At 42.6% G+C, this 18,145-nt stretch overlaps 2 protein-coding genes across 2 annotated transcripts; one reads left to right on the top strand and one right to left on the bottom strand.

Moving 5' to 3' along the window:
• Positions 1-207: 207 nt before the first annotated feature.
• Positions 208-5,807, bottom strand: LOC147800310 (embryonic protein UVS.2-like). The gene is made up of 4 exons (XM_087147226.1): positions 5,495-5,807; positions 5,017-5,111; positions 2,763-2,878; positions 208-1,617 (listed from the first exon to the last, which is right to left on the bottom strand). The coding sequence occupies exons 1-4, from the start codon at positions 5,703-5,705 to the stop codon at positions 1,488-1,490; spliced, it is 552 nt and encodes a 183-aa protein (XP_087003352.1). The 5' UTR covers positions 5,706-5,807; the 3' UTR covers positions 208-1,487.
• Positions 5,808-7,708: 1,901 nt separating this feature from the next.
• Positions 7,709-17,795, top strand: LOC147800309 (blastula protease 10-like). Its single transcript, XM_087147223.1, has 12 exons — positions 7,709-7,925; positions 8,743-8,968; positions 9,429-9,558; positions 10,045-10,114; positions 10,363-10,569; positions 11,090-11,216; positions 12,151-12,380; positions 12,935-13,053; positions 14,283-14,419; positions 14,853-14,956; positions 16,050-16,180; positions 17,040-17,795. Exons 1-12 carry the CDS (start codon positions 7,851-7,853, stop codon positions 17,167-17,169), a joined length of 1,686 nt encoding a protein of 561 aa, XP_087003349.1. The 5' UTR covers positions 7,709-7,850; the 3' UTR covers positions 17,170-17,795.
• The last annotated feature ends 350 nt before the right edge of the window (positions 17,796-18,145 follow it).

The raw sequence follows: 18,145 nt of genomic DNA, 5'->3' as shown, positions 1-18,145 counted from the left end.
TTCCCGTTGCCCCCACCCCGTGTCCCCCACTAAAAAAAACAAAAAACAGATGAATGGATATTGAACAAGGCCAATGAAAACTTGCCCCAAAAACCACACCACTGAAAGCTGGTGCCCCCTATAAGAAGCTGGTGCCCCCTTTGTGCCCCCTCCCCACTAGTAAAATCCTAGCTAGGCCACTGCTGGTACAGCAACCTGTCGGCTGAATATCACCACACTCTGGGAGCCCGCCTTGCTTTGTGGTTAAATTCAATTAAAGAGAGGAAGTGTATTTTTGTACGGGTGGCGAGTGTCACGTCATGTGGTAACAATTTTAGAATTTTCTCACCTGTATCAGTACGGAACAGCAGGTTGTAATCTTAAGAGTTATTTCATGGTCTGTAAAATACACTTCAACACAACGTACATTATGCTGTGGGGCTACATAGGCTTACATGTATATTGCTAATTCTAATGTATTTTTTATGTTACTTTATAAATCTGCAAATTGAAGACTGAGGATAACAGAGTACAGCTACAGATGTTTGAGCTTTTAATGTACCAAAGCTCATGACAGGTCTGTTCATTTTAGCTGATTATATTTAAGTTTGTTCAATAACGTTATCAAAGAACATACCGCACCTGTCTCCAATACAACCCTTGGCATTGTTTTATGAATTATTTTTGCTGTAGGTCTGCTGCATTGGTTGACAGATATCTCAAATTACCTGAATAAAAGCGATTAATGATGCTAAATCATATATCACCTTTTCGTAAGAGGAATAGTGAATGTTTTGTAGAGGGTGCAATATAATGCACATACCTGTATATGGTGCAACCCTTCTGTTCGGAGCTGCAATAGACGACCCAGGCATCGTCCTTAAAGTATTTATGCACAAAATACCAACTCTTCAGACCCTTCCCACCGCATGCACGGCATTCGCAGTGGTTCCATCCCCGGGGTTAGCATACTGATAAGCTTTCTCAACTTTTCAGGCTTTCCTATATTGTTGTTTCAATCGTATATTTGTGAATTGTTGCCATAATAATCCGCGATGTATAGACAGCAGCACCTTTAGTTATTAACCATGGGAAAGTACGTTGATTTCATGACACAAAATTAGTCTTGAGTCCATTTTTTCTATGATTCTATTTTAGTTTACACAAGAAAGAGCAAACGTTGAAGCCTTCCTTAAGATCTTCATTTCGCAATCATTTAGCTTTAATTTTATATATTTTGAACTATTTTAGCGTCGTATTCTAAGTGCAATATCTTCATGGATGTTATATTTTCCCAACAGACATAAAACTAAAGCTTAAATACGCCAGGCTGGATTATAAATCCTGCGTTTGACTGGTGCACTTTAAGCTGTTTATGTAAATAAAAAGCGTAAGATTGTATTGAGTCTATCTTATGTACCAGGTTATACTAAGCTATCAACATAAATGTACATGTATTATTACTTTGCAAAGGACGTCCGGTATCTTGACGTCTCAAATGTGTTATTCTACAAGGTTATGGTAGAGTATGTAGCGCTGAAGCCCTTTTCTGACACCGATTCGTCGCTCAAAAAGATCACCATCATCTCATTGCCCCCAGAGATGAAAGATCCTGAGACAGACCCTGAGCCACACAGCCTGTGGTAAAGGGGGAAGAGAAAATGATCACAGATAAGTGTTGCATTTTGTGCCCAGTAATGTCCAGATTGAGGTGAGCAGTGGACAACTCCGGGTAGTAGGCGTGGCTATTATCGGGGCCATGGTGTACTAGAATACCGTAACCAGTTAAACATTAACTGCTCATGCGCTTCTCTGGATTTGACAAATTGAAATTTTACCGTCTGTCTACGCATGCATATAACACCAAGGGTGCGTTTCAATGAGGTACTCTTGTTAACACGAGTATACTCCTTAGTGCACGAATGGCTGGAGTACGACCCACGGGTCAGCGAGAGTATACTCTCGCTGGCGGGGAGTATACTCCTGCACCCGAGTGAAATGCGAATGCATCCTACTCGTTTCAACAGGAGTAACCGCACGAACGCACCCCGAGTGTCGACGAAGTTGACAAAATGTTTTTGCTCTGCATTATCTCCAAAATTAAAATCAGGAAGTTTGATTAGTCGATGTTTGGAAAGTGTTTCTGTACGTGACGCTTACGAGTGAAAAGATGTTTTTATCAATTAGTGTTTACTGGGCATAGTTCTACAAGAGGACCTTGTAATCCGCCTCGAGCAGAAGCGCCCCCTCATCGGTGAAAAGAGTCATGTTGGTTGGGAGTGTCCATTTTGTTGTTAGCGATGCGACCGTAACGCGTGCATTTGGAAGTCGTTAATGAGTTAACCAGCAAAGTTCAGTTCCGACCAACGGGGCTTCCGTTGCTAAGAAAATTGCGCCCTCTCTTGGTCCAGATCGAGCTTCATACACTCTTCTTTCAGAACAACCTAAAACAGATATTCAGCACGCGTATACCGCGCATTCCTGTACGATTTCAATGAATTAACATTCTCCGCAACTTGAGCGGACACGAGACGCATGCACTTAAAATCCGTTTCTGAAACAGCGTCGTAATCATGAAAATGTGATACTTTGTTAGTAGATGTTATTAGTCAAGACGTAGAAAGGATCAATCTTAAGTTTGGATTTACGTTTTGTCATTAAAGCCCTGCATTATTAATGAACATTTTGCCTCACATATCAGTTTAGTTTAGAGCGTGATAAAAAATGAATCTTACAAAATTACAGAATGGATCGCTTGGGACTGAGCCAAGGATTGCACTTACACAGACGGTATGATTTCATTGGACACTCTGATAAACAGTTGGTCCCAGGCGCAAGCTGATTGGTTTTCGATCTCCATGCCATCCACCGTCAGCTGGATATGTTGACCAGAGGGAGCCTGGAATAATGAGGAAACGGATATATGCATAACATCAAGCAAAGTTAGGAACCTGTAGACCTTGGCCGTTTTACAATACTCAACTTCGGCTCCGTCTCAGGCTTCAACTGGTTTTTTTTTACTAGCTGACTTTGAAGCTGTAAGCGCAATAATTAGTCTAATAGTGCCACAAAACATCAAATAAGATGCAAGAGAGCCAGAAATTACAGTAACCCAATTTAATTTAAACGCTTCAAGCCCACAATCGGGAATTGGTTTTGGGAACGAAGCCTGAGACGGAGCCCGAGTCGAGTATTGGAAAAGGGCCAACGTCACTAATAAATAACATTATGCACGCCTACGCACAAATGGCCTTGGCGGCAAGAAGTTTGAGCGGGCCATTGAAAATGTACATGGGTGCAACTTTGATGATCATTTTCTCTCAAGACTTCTGGCTTTGTTCAGTTTTTTCTTCAGAAAATCCCATTAAATCGTGTTTGCTCTTAGTTTCTGATTTAAATGGAATTTAGGGTGCTCTGCAAATGACTTCATAATCGTAATTTTCCCTGACATGTGCGCACGAGATCGCCGTTCCTTTTGGCCCATGTCATCATATTATGTAATATAAACTACATTGTTAGTTGTGTTAAACTAACTACATTGTTGTGTGCATTTGTAAAAACACGTACTGATGTTCCATGTACATGTACCGGTACTGTACCCATGCGATTACCTGCTTTCTACACTTGGGAAACCAGATCCCGTTCTCTTTGGAGTCTGCACTTTGTCTTGTACAACCCCAAACGCAACTGTTAGATGCCATTTCTTTTGGTAGCACTCCAAGCTATGACCATTCAGTTCAATGGTAAGCTACGTACGTAGAGTAGACATGTACATGTACATTGAACATTAGTACGTGTTTTTACAAAAGCACAGGTTGGCTCCAAGAACACTAACAATGTAATTTTATTACTTATGATGGAAGGGGCCATACTAAGAAACTTCGATCTCGTATGCACAGGAAAAAATACGATTATGAAGTCTTTTTACAGGGCACTAAAAAGTCCACTTAAATTAGAAACTAAGAGCAAAAGAAAAAAATGAACAAAGCCAGAAAACCTGAGAAAAATTATCATCAAAGTTGCCAATTTTCAATGGCCTGCTCACGCTTCTTGCCACCAAAGGCCATTTGTGCGCATGTGTGCATAATTATTTTACTAGTGAAGCGGTATGGATTGTCGTCCTTAGCAATTGACATCCCTTGCCATATAGGCATAATTCATTATACGGTTTGCTCCTAATTACGTTCAACCCCCTCCCCAAAATAGCCTATATTTACTTGGTGTCGCAGGTCGACATGGATAAGGAACTACGCGACGCTTTACCACGGCTACTGGTATGTAACGGTTTGAAGACGGCAGACATCAAGGGGATGAGGTCGAGGCGCGTCGACGATCAGGGGAAAATTTTGAACGATTGCAGCATTCCACGTAGTGACAAGAGGGACAATGCAAAATTTGGCAGTGGGGACCATGCACAAAGTATATGAACGATGGTTGGCCTCATATGATGTTAGATATGTGGCAAAGGGAGACCCTCTCTGTTGTGTCTTCTTTTGTGTTGGTGGAATTTTTGGATTTCCTTTCAGATTTCCAAGGGCGTGCAGTAGCCACAATAGCCATAGGGTGTACAGCTTGTGCGTCACATGGGGGGTCCCCTTTCCTAAATACCGTACCGGGTATCATTGGTCTCTATGTAACGAGATCGTGCGATGTCGATCTTTTTGCACCAACGACGTATTTGCCCGTGTTGTGGTTCGATCCTGTCGCATTGCGGTATCGATATCTTGGACTCATTATCTGAAGATAGACTGCTGGAGAGCAGGATGAATTTAATACTGAAGTAAGAAGAGATGGCTCAAGATCGCAATTTTTGATGGAACCAAGTGGTCAAGGTCAAAGTCGACATCTTGAATTGCAGTATCCTCAAGTCAGATATGTGAGGATATTCAACATGTTGGGTGGCGTGTTCAGATTTCCATACTTGTGCAAAACTTTCATGCATTTTTAAATGGAAAACAGTGAACAAAACAGTTGACCTGCCTGCGAATAAAAGGTGACTTTTTATCATTGATTAGTGATATGAAATTCTTTACTAACCGTGATTGTCCACACGCACTGGATGTTATTGTCGTATTCAAAAGGATAGCCAGGGGACGTAAAAGTTCCGCTTCCACTCAGAGAGCCACCGCAAACTACAGACACGAGGAAGATGAAAGAATCCTGACACTAAACATGTGTAGTAACTTACCTTATGGCATTTCTAACTTTTATTGCATACTTTTTTCCATTTACAAATGTGTAACTGTGTGGTTTGCAACGTAGAGACTAGACGGGAAATCTGAAAGGTTTCGAAAATGGCCATGCACTGGAAAGTTCTAATGCCATCACTTGTTAGTTTATTTTGTGTTCATTTTTTTACGATGAATTACAAAATACGGAAGTTATCATGGTGGGTATTGTTAATGTTCATTATCATGAACATTTCCGTCGTTTGACTAGAGAACAAAAAATGACACGTAGGCGTGGAACTTTCCAAACATTCTGTGCGAATAAACACTATACTGAGAAATATCACCTGCTCTACGGTTAACCGAGCGGCTCTGTTCTATGGCCCGCGCCAACCGCTCAGTCCTGGCCTCGTCGTCCGCTACACCCAGGCTTCTCTTGAAATGCAATGGTGGAACATAAGGAGTAGCCGGCACCGGCTTGTCGCCGTAGACATTGGGCCAACTTGCGACGAAGACAGCTAAAGTGACAGTCAACGTAGTTGCGAGAATAAGCCGCATGGCTTTAGGAATGCAGTTGTGTTAATCTTGAGATCTCGACTGGAAAATATTGCAATTAAAAGAAGTAAAATGACTAGTCTTGCCAAGTTCTCTGGTGGTTTTTATGCGGACTACGTACATGCACGTACGTCTACGTACAACCAACAGCGCTGACGTATTTTGTACAGAGAACCCCCCCCTAAAAACAGCAAGTGGATAGGAATTGGAAGTGACTTTTACAAGCATGCGCATTAACGAGGTCTGGAAGAGTCTCTACTCCGGGGAAGTATATATTCGAGTGTGGGTTTCTTTTTCGGTACATCATCATTTTGGCCTTGCAGTTGAAGAGCAAAATAATTGAATTGGTAATGGCAAATTATTTCCCCCATAAACACTCATTATTTTGTATACACGTGTCATTTTTAGAATTTAAATCGCACAGCGGGGAATAAATTGCTTCTTCGCACAAACGCGCAGCGCTATCTCGTTCTGAATGTCTATTAAGTATGGTCCTGACCATTTGCAAGGCTATGATGGTTGTGTCGTTTTCAGCGATTGGGACCTTTTAGGTCCATTCTGTTTGGAGCTGATCAAGATTGTTTTATCTTCGCATACATCAATTTACCATAGGGGGCTTAACCAACAATTATAGATGCAGCCCTCCGTTTTTCAGGACCATTAAAAGTTACATAAAACTCCCAATTTTTGCTCCCCCCCTTAAAAAAAAGAGTTGCCCCTGAAACTTTGGAACTGGATCCACCCTTGCTTCTTTCATCCCCGGTTGCCTCCCGCATTTGGCATCGCCAGGTTTTCAATCCAGAGGGACCAAAATGGAATATTTTGAAACGATTGCCCATTTTTATCCGTAAAAGAACCTTCCATCTCCAAAGGAAGGTGCGATGGGACCGTTTGTAAGGCCTTGGTGCTCTCCATTTATCAATGACAACATGGACCCGGGGAAAATTGAGTCCTCCTGCCGTTGGACACACCCCTGCCTCCAGTAATGTAGTCGAATACTTTTTGAGAACTAAATTCTCTACCAAATATGTAACTAAGAGGGAACAAAGCTGAAGTGCATCGGCATTTGATGTTACATGCATAAAGGTAAGATTACAAAGCAACATAATGACTTCAGACCATCACTGTTTGATTAAAATTAACTTTTTAGGACAAAAGTACTCGGAAAGTACTCGGCCGAGTACTTTCCGAGTACTTTTCTCCTTAAAACTTAAATTTTACACAACTGGGAGTGTCTGAAGCCTAACATTTATTTTGTAATCTTACCTTTGCACATTTACCATCAAATGCCTGTGCATTCTGGCTTTATTCCCCCTTACCCATTTCAGTATTTTGCGGAGAACGTTGGTACTCGGAAAGTACTCGACTACAACACTGCCTGCGTCTCATTGTTCACAGTGTATAAAATGAAATAATCCTACAACCCATCCTAGAAAGAAGTTGAAGAATTATTTTTCCATCTCGAAGTAGGAACAATAATGTTAAATGGATTTCATTTCCGGAGAAAAACCAAACTTGTTCAATGGGGTTTCAAGGATATTTAACAAAATGTATCGCGGAGCGTCCTCTTCCACGTGGATTAAACGTCTTTTTATATCTTTCCTGGTGAGATTTGGACTGGATTCCATTTCCAGCTCCACTCCATCATTAATAATGGAAAGAAAGAGACGCAAATCAATTGTGACCCACGAGAGGATAAATCAATTTGGAAATTAATTAATTAATCATTCCAATCAAAATTCTCGATGGGTTGCCAGTACTAAGTGCACCACTCAGCATTTTAGTGATATATGCTGATTTTTTTAAGTAAAGGTACGTCACCTTAGTAGAATTGGTACAAGTTTCAAGTGTTCTTTAATGTGGTCCTGTGCTAACAATTCTTGGCAATTGCATATCAGCACACGAGGTCAAGATGGGCAACCGTTGAATAAACATTCCATATTGCTCAGAAACAAAATCCTCCTCCAAATACACCCTTCGTTTGACAGCGTGTATTTAAGATCCGTCCCGGCAAGTACAAGAGGTATATTTTCCTTTTCGCGGGTAAATTTCTGAGTGGAGTTTTCTCATTTGCTACAAGACTGCTTGGTGTTCAGTATTTTTTTTCGTTAAGGTATCCTACGACGGTGGTACAGGCGGGTATCGAGGATGAAACGCTCTCTCGCTGCTTTGCTCTGCCTACTGGATTGGTCGCAATGGGTCGTGGGCTTTGCCGTGGACATGGTGAGACTATTCAATTACTCGAGATGACTCGAGAGTAAACATAGTTTGGCTCATTAATTTTGACGAAGAAGCTACCAAAAAAGCCTGGAGCACAATTTCAGAGCCACTTCTCAAATCCAAGCTTGGTTTATATGTGTGTCTTTGCCTGATTCTAAGACGCTTAGTTTGCGGCATGGGGCTCGATATGAGTCGACGTCTTTATGAAATGTCAGGTTGCACACTGTATATGAAGCCAAGAGTATATATACTCATTTCCTCCGATATCGTTTCAATGCTTTTTTTCGCACCAGAGTTTTCATGGTTTTGTCCAGGGATGCCTGATTTTGACACCAATTCTGTGACAAATCAGACGTAGCCTTCCCGCGAAACGATCACTATCCGGGGCAGGTTAGCCGAGAAATTTTCCCATTGACGCGTGCAGCGCTGGTACGCTTGAGGCTATGAACTTATAAAATGACCATTACAAGCAAACCCAGTGTTGGATTGAATTGAAACTGTACAGATGTATTTATTATGAGTGTTTTTATATGCTAAGGTTTAAAAAGATCGGGCTGGGACTGCTGATTTCTTTGGACCCCAGCCCTTGCCTTTGCTGTCGCACGGGGTGGTCTGAAAAGCCCAGCTCTTTTAGAGCTCATGGGCTATACGCCTTTTATCCTTGTCATATACGGAGACGAAGTTGACAACAATGTGAACCCAAGACGAAGTTAATAGACCAATTAAAGAGAGAGGAGTTGGGGGACATTTCGAAATTATCCCCAACGGATAAAGATCTGGTCATGATGGTTACTTATTGTTTTTCTGTGGGTCGATGTAGCGGTCGACTGACGACGGTAGGGCCTTGACCAAGCAGGGAGAACCCCCAGAGTCGGAGTTAAGTAGTGGTACCTTCCAGTCGGACATGAAGCTGGGCGTGTACGAGAACGAAGTGAAGGAGAGAATCCAGGACGCCAAAGCAGGACGGACGCGACGAAAGGCCTTCGCCAACCTGAACTTTCGCTGGCCAAACGGTATCATCCCTTACGTCATCACGGCATCCTCAGGTTAGACGCATTTGTACTTTACACTTTTTCTCTCCAATTCATTCAATGTAATATTCTCTAGCTGATTTATTTCGTCTTTCATTCTCTCGGCTTCTGGAATCGGTTCCAGACTTTGGTTGTTGAAACCAATATTTAACCCTTCGACCTCGCATCTAAAAATTGGATGTTTCCGCATGGAGGAAAAGGAGCAACACTGAACCCAGGGATCTTGCTGATTTGAAGGGGACTAAATTATTGAAACTGCAACCGTGCTGCGAGCCGATGCCGAAATAAAACCGAGTTTAGACACTTTCCCTCAGGTCTTTCTGATCAAGAATACAGCAACGCTGATAATAATGTATTGCCCCTTTTGCGGATTGAGGGTAAGGCCACCTACCTGTTTAGAAGATTTGACGCGACATTTGAGAATCCAGCTGAAATGAAAATCCTCTATCCCTTTTTCTCCATAACTATTGCACAGCTGGTGAGTCCGAAGCCATTGAGAATGCCATGCACCTCTGGGAGTCTCAGACCTGTATAAAGTTCGAGCCGTACCGTAGTGATCTCGGGCTGGGTCACCAGGATTACATCAGCTTCATGAAAGGAGACGGGTAAGCACTGGAGAGTGTAACCGGGATTTGAGGTGCGGGTCTGTACCTGTCTATAGCCCATGGGAATAATGAGCGAAGTTTTACTCATATAGCACGCAGCGTGCTCGTGCTCGCAGTGGCGTAGCTACGAGGGGGGCAACACGGGGCACGTTAGAACTAGGCCTTATGTAGAAGTTTTGTTCAAAAAGTGCCGCCACCAAAATGCTTTGTTTTCATGCCTACGGCTGACAATAATACCGGTGCTCTCAATACGGTATTCGTTAACGGTTGTATATGGAGATTAAGCTTCAAGTGACAGTGACTTCACCCTTACTGTCCAAGCCAAATATACAAACTAAACGTGGGTGAACATTCAACTGTAGCAAATTAATTGTTAACTGAACCAAGACCAATTGTTAACCAAGAACCGCCATGTTAGAGGTGGTTTCAACATATCAGAGATAAAAATAATAACGGAATTCTTTAATGTTCTTTCCACTGCCTTAGATGCTGGAGTTACATTGGCAAACAAGGCACAGGGGCCCAGGATATCTCCATTGGTTCGGGATGTGATCACGTGAGTTTGACCTCAACGGATGAGATTCAATCATATGCCTCAAACGAAGCGTGGTTAAACTAATATTGTGTTTCGGTGTAAATCCTTTGTAGGCCCAAACTATCAATGCAAGTTTGAGCGTTACGTCTATAAGTGTGGAAACCCGTCTCAATTTTAGCCTCACACCTCAGAAAGACTCGGCCATGATTGCCCACCCCTCAGAGAGTTTCCCGCGGTGAATTTGGTTTGGAATCTGCCCTTATCCACAGCTCGGCACGACTGCACACGAGATCGCTCATGCGATGGGATTCCACCACGAGCAGTCCCGGTCGGACAGGGACGACTACGTCAACATCCTGTACGAGAATGTACGCTTGGGCTTGGAGGACAACTTCGTGAAGTACGAGGCGGTGACGCAGAGCATGACGCACGGTGTGCCGTACGATCCCACGTCTGTCATGCACTACAACACGCGTGTAAGTCTTGTGGTGCGCTGTATGTAACCAGTTCTGTCACTGTGTTGTCGACGATGTCTTTCATGAGTGTCGTCGGCAATAGCTTTATGTTCAATGCGGCCACGGGCACCTTGGTCACCGTTGCCATCCTCCCTGCATATAAAGGGACCGAAATGCACGCTATCCACAGTCGTTTGTGACAAAGTAAGTTATAAAATGGACCTGTTTCTGATAGAACCAAACATTAAACACAGGGAATAGATATAAGACTATCACTAGATGACGGCTTATTTGGCAATTTTTTAATACTTGTATCAGGAAAAATAGTTCCTTACGTATAAATGAGGCTATAAGGCTGTATTTTTTGCATCTGGGAATAGAGGGAAGGTAAAACAAAAAGCAATATTCCCCAACTTTTCCCAGACATGCAAGCATGTCTGCCTTGCCTTGCTAGTGTGGGTTCTACCCTTTGTTACCTCTTTTTAATACCATCTTAATTTATCAAGAAAACAGAAGCATCTGTTTTTATTTCTGCTTGCAGTATTTTTCTTCGAACGGAAAACCGACAATCATCACAATAAATCCTCTGGATCAGTTCGACCTCGGCCAGCGTGAACATCTGTCCTTCTACGACGTATATCTAGCAAACATCATCTATGACTGCCTTTGTAAGTTCCAGGATCGTTCGTTTGGTTTTCAGTCAATTTTCAAGAACGATGCTAGTTTTTAAATGCAAGATGCGGTAGGCAGATCGCTGCTTCTCATCAGTTAATGGGCACATCATGGTGGTCTTATGCGTTGCACACTGTTGCGATAACGTCATACTTTTTAACCACTCTCTCCTCGATCTGTTATCACTGATGTACGGCCATATCTGTTACGTGAGGCCACTTTTGGCCATGGCTATATACTTAGCCGTAGGGTCTGCTCTTTTGACGTCAAAATTGTGCTTTTCCTACAAGTGGCTGCTAAAACTATGGCTGGCCGCGAGTACAAAAGTTAAAGAATAGTTCACAGTGTCTCAAAACCCCAAGCGGCTATCAAAACACCAGATGAGGATACACGTGCCACTGAATTCTAAATTAAAAAAACTTCTTTAAAACCAATGGGACAAGTGTACATTTTGAGAGAAGCTGAGGTCAAATCGAAAAATAAAAAAAAGGTGATTTTTGCTTCAAACTTTGGCCGCCCGTACAAATTGTAGGCAGAATGAGAGTGGTCAGTTTATCGTGATGCACGGATCCCCTCTGTCACAAAATGCACGATTGGGAAAGGTCCTGACACCAAATATGGTGGACCACTAAGGAGTATGGGGCGACGTGACGTAGGGATTTCTTCTACGCTAATGCATATTTCCACGTTCGTGAGCAAAAATTGTGATATTCCTGTCATCAAACACCAATGTTTAAAACAAAAGTACACTTTTCACTCCACATAAGCTTAGAGAGATGTCAAAATGCTTTCATACACTGGAGAAAAATGCAAAGTTACAAAGAACATGTTTGTAAGAAAATTTCGCCCCCTGAACCCTTTAAAGAGTGACGCAAATTACTCAAAGTCTGGCACAGTGACATCTTTGAATTTTTAACACCCTCCCAACAGCTGATTGCAGCGACACCCTGTCTTGCCTTAACGGTGGTTACGAAGCAATGATAGCCGGCACCTGCAAGTGTACCTGTCCGCCGGGCTTCGACGGCGCCCTGTGCGAAGTCGACAACTCGGCGTCCATCTCCAAGTGCCGCTATGAACTGACAGAGGCGAGCGGCACGATCAAGTCGCCTAACTACCCTTCCAACTACGACAATGGTCTGAAGTGCGCGTGGTACATAAAGGTCAGTGACGTGTAGCCATGGCTTTGTTTCCCCATTTAATAAGGGACCTTTCGTGGAAACAAAAATCATCAAATTGGAAATATTTTTGAAACATATATTATTCAACTTATTTTAAACATCCCGTTTTTGCATTTATGATTTTTTCCCTTCCCGATTTGCATATGCATGTATATATATATAATCCATGTCTCGTTCCAATTTTGCTTCTGAGTGTCCCAATTTCTCGCAGCCGTTGCATTTTACCACTCTGCACATCTCTTTACCTCATGGAGCGGTGGCAGTAAAGTGTTGGAGGTCGTGCTCAGGCTCAAAATATATAGGAAAAAATACTGCAAAAAAACTATGAATAAAAACTTGTTTTACCAGTTACTATGAATTAACTAATTGCCCTTCAACCTGCTCGGATATTTGTAACAGAAAAATTCCATCGTTAATCCTCAGACCGACAGGGTGTCGACGTATAAAGATGACTTTTTTCAGAGACTTTGACGCGCACCCTTCCGCACTTTTTCCCCGATTTCAATTTAATTTTCTTACCATAACCTTGCATACAGGGCAAAGAAGGGAGTACCGTCACGCTTACCTTCGATTTTATGGATGTGGAGGACGATGCTGCTTGCAGTTGGGATGCGGTGGCCGTGCGCACCACTAGCATGTTCTCTGACGACGCAAAGTAAGACTACGTATCGAGCCAGTTCGATTCGATACCATAGCTTTGTCTCGGGTTTAGGCTATGGGTTTGCATTTACATGAAACTGAGACCCCAAGACAGTGGCGTAAATACGGGGGGGGGGGCAGCGAATGCCCGTGCCCCCCCCCCGATGTTCCCTAAATTGTCTTTTGGTGCCCCTTGAAAAAAGGGTGTACCCCGGGTCCCAAGTTTAACGCCACTGCCCCAAGATGAGAGTGTCTGCACTGGTTCAGTTGAATATTCTGATAAAAAAATAAGCTGTCAAAATTGGATCAAACATAGTGAACAGTGTTTTTACGCTTCTGTGGCGACAGAGGTGAAGCCAAGGTGGATATGGAACTTTGCCTAAGTGTTTGAAATTCACTGAATGAAATGTTTGAAGTAGTCAGACTCGTAGTCTCATTCATTGTAATAGAGGTATGAATGATGTAAAAACAACACCGGTAATTTGATTGGCTGCTACCTAATTTGGTAGATGAGCTCATTGAGCTGATTCGCCTGTTTACAAACGCTGGACAGATTCGTCAAGTCGGGATTTCTGAACTCACCGTACATGTAATACACAAGAGGGCGCGAAGCAAGTAACGACGCGCGGCGTGTCCCCCATATCCAAAGCATAAACGCAGGTACATTGTGTTTTGCCCCCATTTGAAACCTGTGAATAATCTCCATTTAGTTTATGTAGCTCTGCAGATGGGGCTTATTTTCCCGTGGTGCCCCTTGAAAAAGTGTGTGCACCGTCGGGTGCTCGCCAGTTGCCCCACTGGGCCTTGCGCAGATGCTATGAAGAGTCGACTAAAATAAGATAATTAACCTAGATAAGTCATGCAATAACTTTAGTTTCAACACGAGCAATTATCGTCCACTTGGGTTGATTTGAATCTGAGGAAACTGACTTGCAACGACCAGTTTCTATCCACGACAGTTTAACATCCTCCTTTTGAATAAGTTGTAAAATGAATGGTATTTTGGTTTGTTTAATATCTTAGTTAGAACTAGAAAAGAACGAGAAAGCCCTAAATTTTAGCCTCGCACTCCATTATGGCCACAACCCCCTCCCCCAGAATATAAAGGCCCTCTACTCTGCAATAAAGGGATCCCCCTTGTTCATGGGTCACGAATACACTTCCAAAGGAAAACGAAATATACAGCCTGCTAGTTTATGTTTAAATCTCTCTTACTCTCTTTACTGAACTTTCCCTATATGGCAGATTTTGCGGGAGGAACATTCCATCCGCCCAGGTATCGACCAACGAAATGATGGTTGTCTTGACGACTGATGTGTCCTATAATTACCAGGGGTTCGTTGCCCATTACGTCATTGAGGAGCCCTCGAGTTCCAATGAATGTGCGTAAAAACGCATACCGATGGTCTGAAGTGTGTAGGGGATCATTTCTGCTTATTTTAATGTTTTGCTTTTTGTGAAGACTCAGGGCTGGTATTCGCCTCGCCCTTAAATTTGCATTTTGGTTTCTTCAAGTTGCCGGAAACAAAAAGAAGAGAGTCAATTTATAGGGTTCGGTAGTTAGTTTTCACATTCTATCTTGCATATTGATCCATAAGGTAATAGTAACACTGAAAAGACCAATATGCAAGTGTATGTATTTGTAGAGCAGTTTGCCGTTCCTTCAAAGTGACGTACGGTTGCAAACCCTTTACTGGGCACTATTTATGTCCTAAATGTCACCGTAAATGAACACACTAGACCTACACGAATAGCTTACCAAACAAAATTTACCCTTGAATTGGTAATGTCTGTTTTTTTAATTTGCACACCAAGGTACAAGCACTTGTGGGGGCACCTTAACAGACGTAGGCTGTCTGACTTCGCCTAAATATCCTGACAATTACGACAACAACGTTGAGTGCACCTGGACTATAGAGGTAAGCTTACGACTGCATACTCACCACATCCACTATAGGCCAGTTCATACTTCATATCAATTACTCGCGCTACGAATTTGCGAAAGTTGAACACATTTCAACTCTGCGCAATTTCGCGCCACATCTTTCATGGCGTCACATTGGTAAGTGACAGGTAAGTACATGGTTTCGGTTGTTCTTCTTTCGGTGATGTAACCTCCGATAAAATGTTTTGCTTGGCACTCAGAGGTGTACACATATTTTTCAAAGTTAGTGTGGCTTGTACATATAAGCGGCATGCAAGATTTGAAATGGTGGAGGTACCCATGGGGGGGGCACCTGCTGAGGGCACGTGTCCCCGCCCCCTTCAAGCTATACCGTCCTCTTGTAGTTTCACTTGTTTTATCGGAAGTTTGTGAATGTGATTTTATGTGAATGTGATCTTAAAACAAAATTGGACTTATTCAACGACAGGAGTAACTATAACAATATTTGAAAACACTTTTAGCATATCCAGAGGAATCTGTTCGTGAGGAATTTTTGGCAAGAAGGCCGCAAGAGTCACCTGTCATTGATTTTTTTTTCTGCCGTTGAATGTGGTCATCATGTCATTCCTTTGCTTCCTTCCTCGGGTGCATCTCTACCTGGAGCATTAATCAGAAGACATCATACCAATGGCATAACTAGGGTGCTACTGCTGAGGGGGCACCTAGGGGTGCACAATTTTTTTTCAGGGGGCACTGAAAATAATTGAACTAGGTATATATATTTTTTGTCCATTTCAAAATTTCAAATGGGGCGGAACGGGGGGGCACGTGCCCCCCTTGTAGTTACGGCACTGCATCATACATGCAAGTACACTATCCAAAAATGTAAGAATTCTCTAAACAGTGATCGCAAGTTATATAGGATTTGATGTCGCTGAAGCAGATTTGGATCTTGTGAGCCGATGACGCACCATAAAGGGTCGAATACCTCAATCTGCAGCGGGATCAAGCCTATAGATTCAGATCCTCTCCCCTACCTCTGGCACCAGTTAAGTCAAGGTCTCCTCGTAGATTTTGTTTTTATCACAGTGCATAAATGGAATCTATCTCATGTTTCATGACTACAGGTTGCTTCAGGTTCCCGCGTGAGTTTGGACATCACCGAGTTGGGCATCGGCTCTCCGAACACGAAGTGTTTGGACGACGCCCTGCAAGTGAGCTTGACTGGCGGTGACATCAGTCAGGTCCGGCCGCTCAAGTAAGTGGGGCATACAAACCTTCACGATTTCTGCCGTTCCAATTCCTTCATGCAGTAAAAAGTGACAGTGTAATTCATTGAATAAATAAACTTTCTTTCGCTCAAGAGATGAATTTTACAGAACAACTTCGTATGTCGTGCTGTCTACAGTTGTCGAAAATAGGTCTGCCTCAGAGCAAATTTCCCTTCATTATAATTGGACCTGTTATGATTTTGCCCAGAGATGGAAAAAAACATTTTAATACCAAATAGATTGGGCATTGGTACAGCTTTAGTTTCCAAGCTCGAAAAAGTGTCTCAAAAAGTAGAAACAAGGGTAAAAGAATTCTGAATGTACTTGCGTGGCACAAACTATCGCTAACATTTCACTGTAAACAAAAGAATTGGAGGTAACTTACAGTCTGTTTTTCGCATGACTGTACATTATATAAAGTGACCCATATTTTGCATCAGTGCCCTTTAGCTGCTCCTGTTCTTCTCGTGGATAAAACGAGAGAAAGTCTTTTTTCGTCCGCAGTTTTTGCCTCTTATGTTTCTGGTCTGAACGAGTGGCAATTCCCTTCTGGTCGATCGGAATTTGAGTTTGTCTCGTCGCAAAGCACCTTTTTTCACTTTACCCAATGACCACGTGCACAGAAGGGGCCCTGTTTTTACAACCTCTGTCTTTCGGCACAAAGTGATGACACCGTTTTCGCCGCATCCTCATTGAAAAAGCATTGATTGCTTTTGGTTTGAGGATTTTTGCTCCCAAAACTCCCGAAAAGACGTATTATTTCTCAACTTACCCGTTTGTGCTCGCTGATTTCGGTTAATGTGTGTCTATTCTCTAAAACAATGATGCATGTCTTGAATTTTTCAGGGTGTGTGGTACCGATCTGCCCAGCGGTTCCATCATGTCCTTGGGGAATACCATGACTCTCAGATTCACCACCGACGATAGTTACCAGAACAGCGGGTTCCGGGCGGCTTTCAGGACCCTTACACTTTAGACAGCCGCCCTATACGTGATACGGTAGCGAAGTCGGAGAGCGATCTGCTGAGCGAAGTTTGAAAATTGCTGTGTAATATTCTTGAACTTCGTACTTCTTCGTACTTCGAGGCCTCTATAAGTAACTACTATGAAAATAAACTAATTATTACAAAATGATTTTACTGCTTGTACAAGACTAGTTATCGATTATCACACAAGGCAGAGTAGTAAGTGAAATTGTGACAAGGGCAGCGACAGGAAGTGGGCAAGTCTTTACAAAGAAATTCCAAGTTCCCACTTTCACTTAGTAAATATAAGTGATTTGGGGAAAAGGGAAGTATTGTATGATGGAAGGTCGCTTAGAGCAATGCCAAGCTGCAAACTGTTGAACTGTTGATTGTAAAATCAACCCGATTATTAGAAAACAAAGAAAAAAGCAAGCTGTAAATATCAAAATGTAGACTTTGCAGCCGGTGAATGCTGTGAGCTCAGTCCGTAGGAAAATGATACAAACACAAGTTCGTATATGCAGTTCCCAGCAAAATTCAGTCTGTGTCAATGGTTGGTTCCTATTCCCTACGAGTAGCCTTCGTAAACTGTAATTTAACTATTTCATGTTTTATTTTCACCACGCCCGAGGAGCCTATATTGCGCAGGGGGATTCTACGGAAAGAAACCAGAACCCAAAGATTTCGGTATCGGTCAGAGAACAATTTTAGGAAGATTGGAAATTTGATTGGAGAACAAAACTGATACGACTTGGGGCCCACCCGGAAACCAAACAATGTCTATGCCTCAGTTTGTTCCTAAACATAAGGTGAGTGATTATCTGTTTCTGGCGGTAAGTTACTGGGTGAATTCTTCCGAGGCCACACGAAGACTACATTTTATTTCAAGAAGTATGGCGGAATGAAAATAAATTGTAGAATGAAATAAAGGAAAGTGTCCCATTTGATGTTCTGCGTTTGCCCATTTCAGCCTGTCGGATCTAGTGC

Source organism: Acanthaster planci, linkage group LG01, assembly GCF_054643075.1.
Source record: "Acanthaster planci isolate LZ-2023a linkage group LG01, COTS_SCS, whole genome shotgun sequence".
Classification (NCBI taxonomy): Eukaryota; Metazoa; Echinodermata; class Asteroidea; order Valvatida; family Acanthasteridae; genus Acanthaster; species Acanthaster planci.
This window is presented reverse-complemented; position numbering and strand designations above follow the sequence as displayed.

Coding starts and splice junctions, on each gene's coding strand:
- LOC147800310 (XM_087147226.1), bottom strand. CDS start 5,705: ATGCGGCTTATTCTCGCAACTACGTTGACTGTCACTTTAGCTGTCTTC. Junction 2,879..5,016: donor AGTGCGTGTGGACAATCACG/GTTAGTAAAGAA, acceptor TCATTATTCCAG/GCTCCCTCTGGTCAACATAT. Junction 1,618..2,762: donor AATGAAATCATACCGTCTGT/GTAAGTGCAATC, acceptor CCTTTACCACAG/GCTGTGTGGCTCAGGGTCTG.
- LOC147800309 (XM_087147223.1), top strand. CDS start 7,851: ATGAAACGCTCTCTCGCTGCTTTGCTCTGCCTACTGGATTGGTCGCAA. Junction 11,217..12,150: donor CATCATCTATGACTGCCTTT/GTAAGTTCCAGG, acceptor CCCTCCCAACAG/CTGATTGCAGCGACACCCTG. Junction 16,181..17,039: donor AGTCAGGTCCGGCCGCTCAA/GTAAGTGGGGCA, acceptor TGAATTTTTCAG/GGTGTGTGGTACCGATCTGC.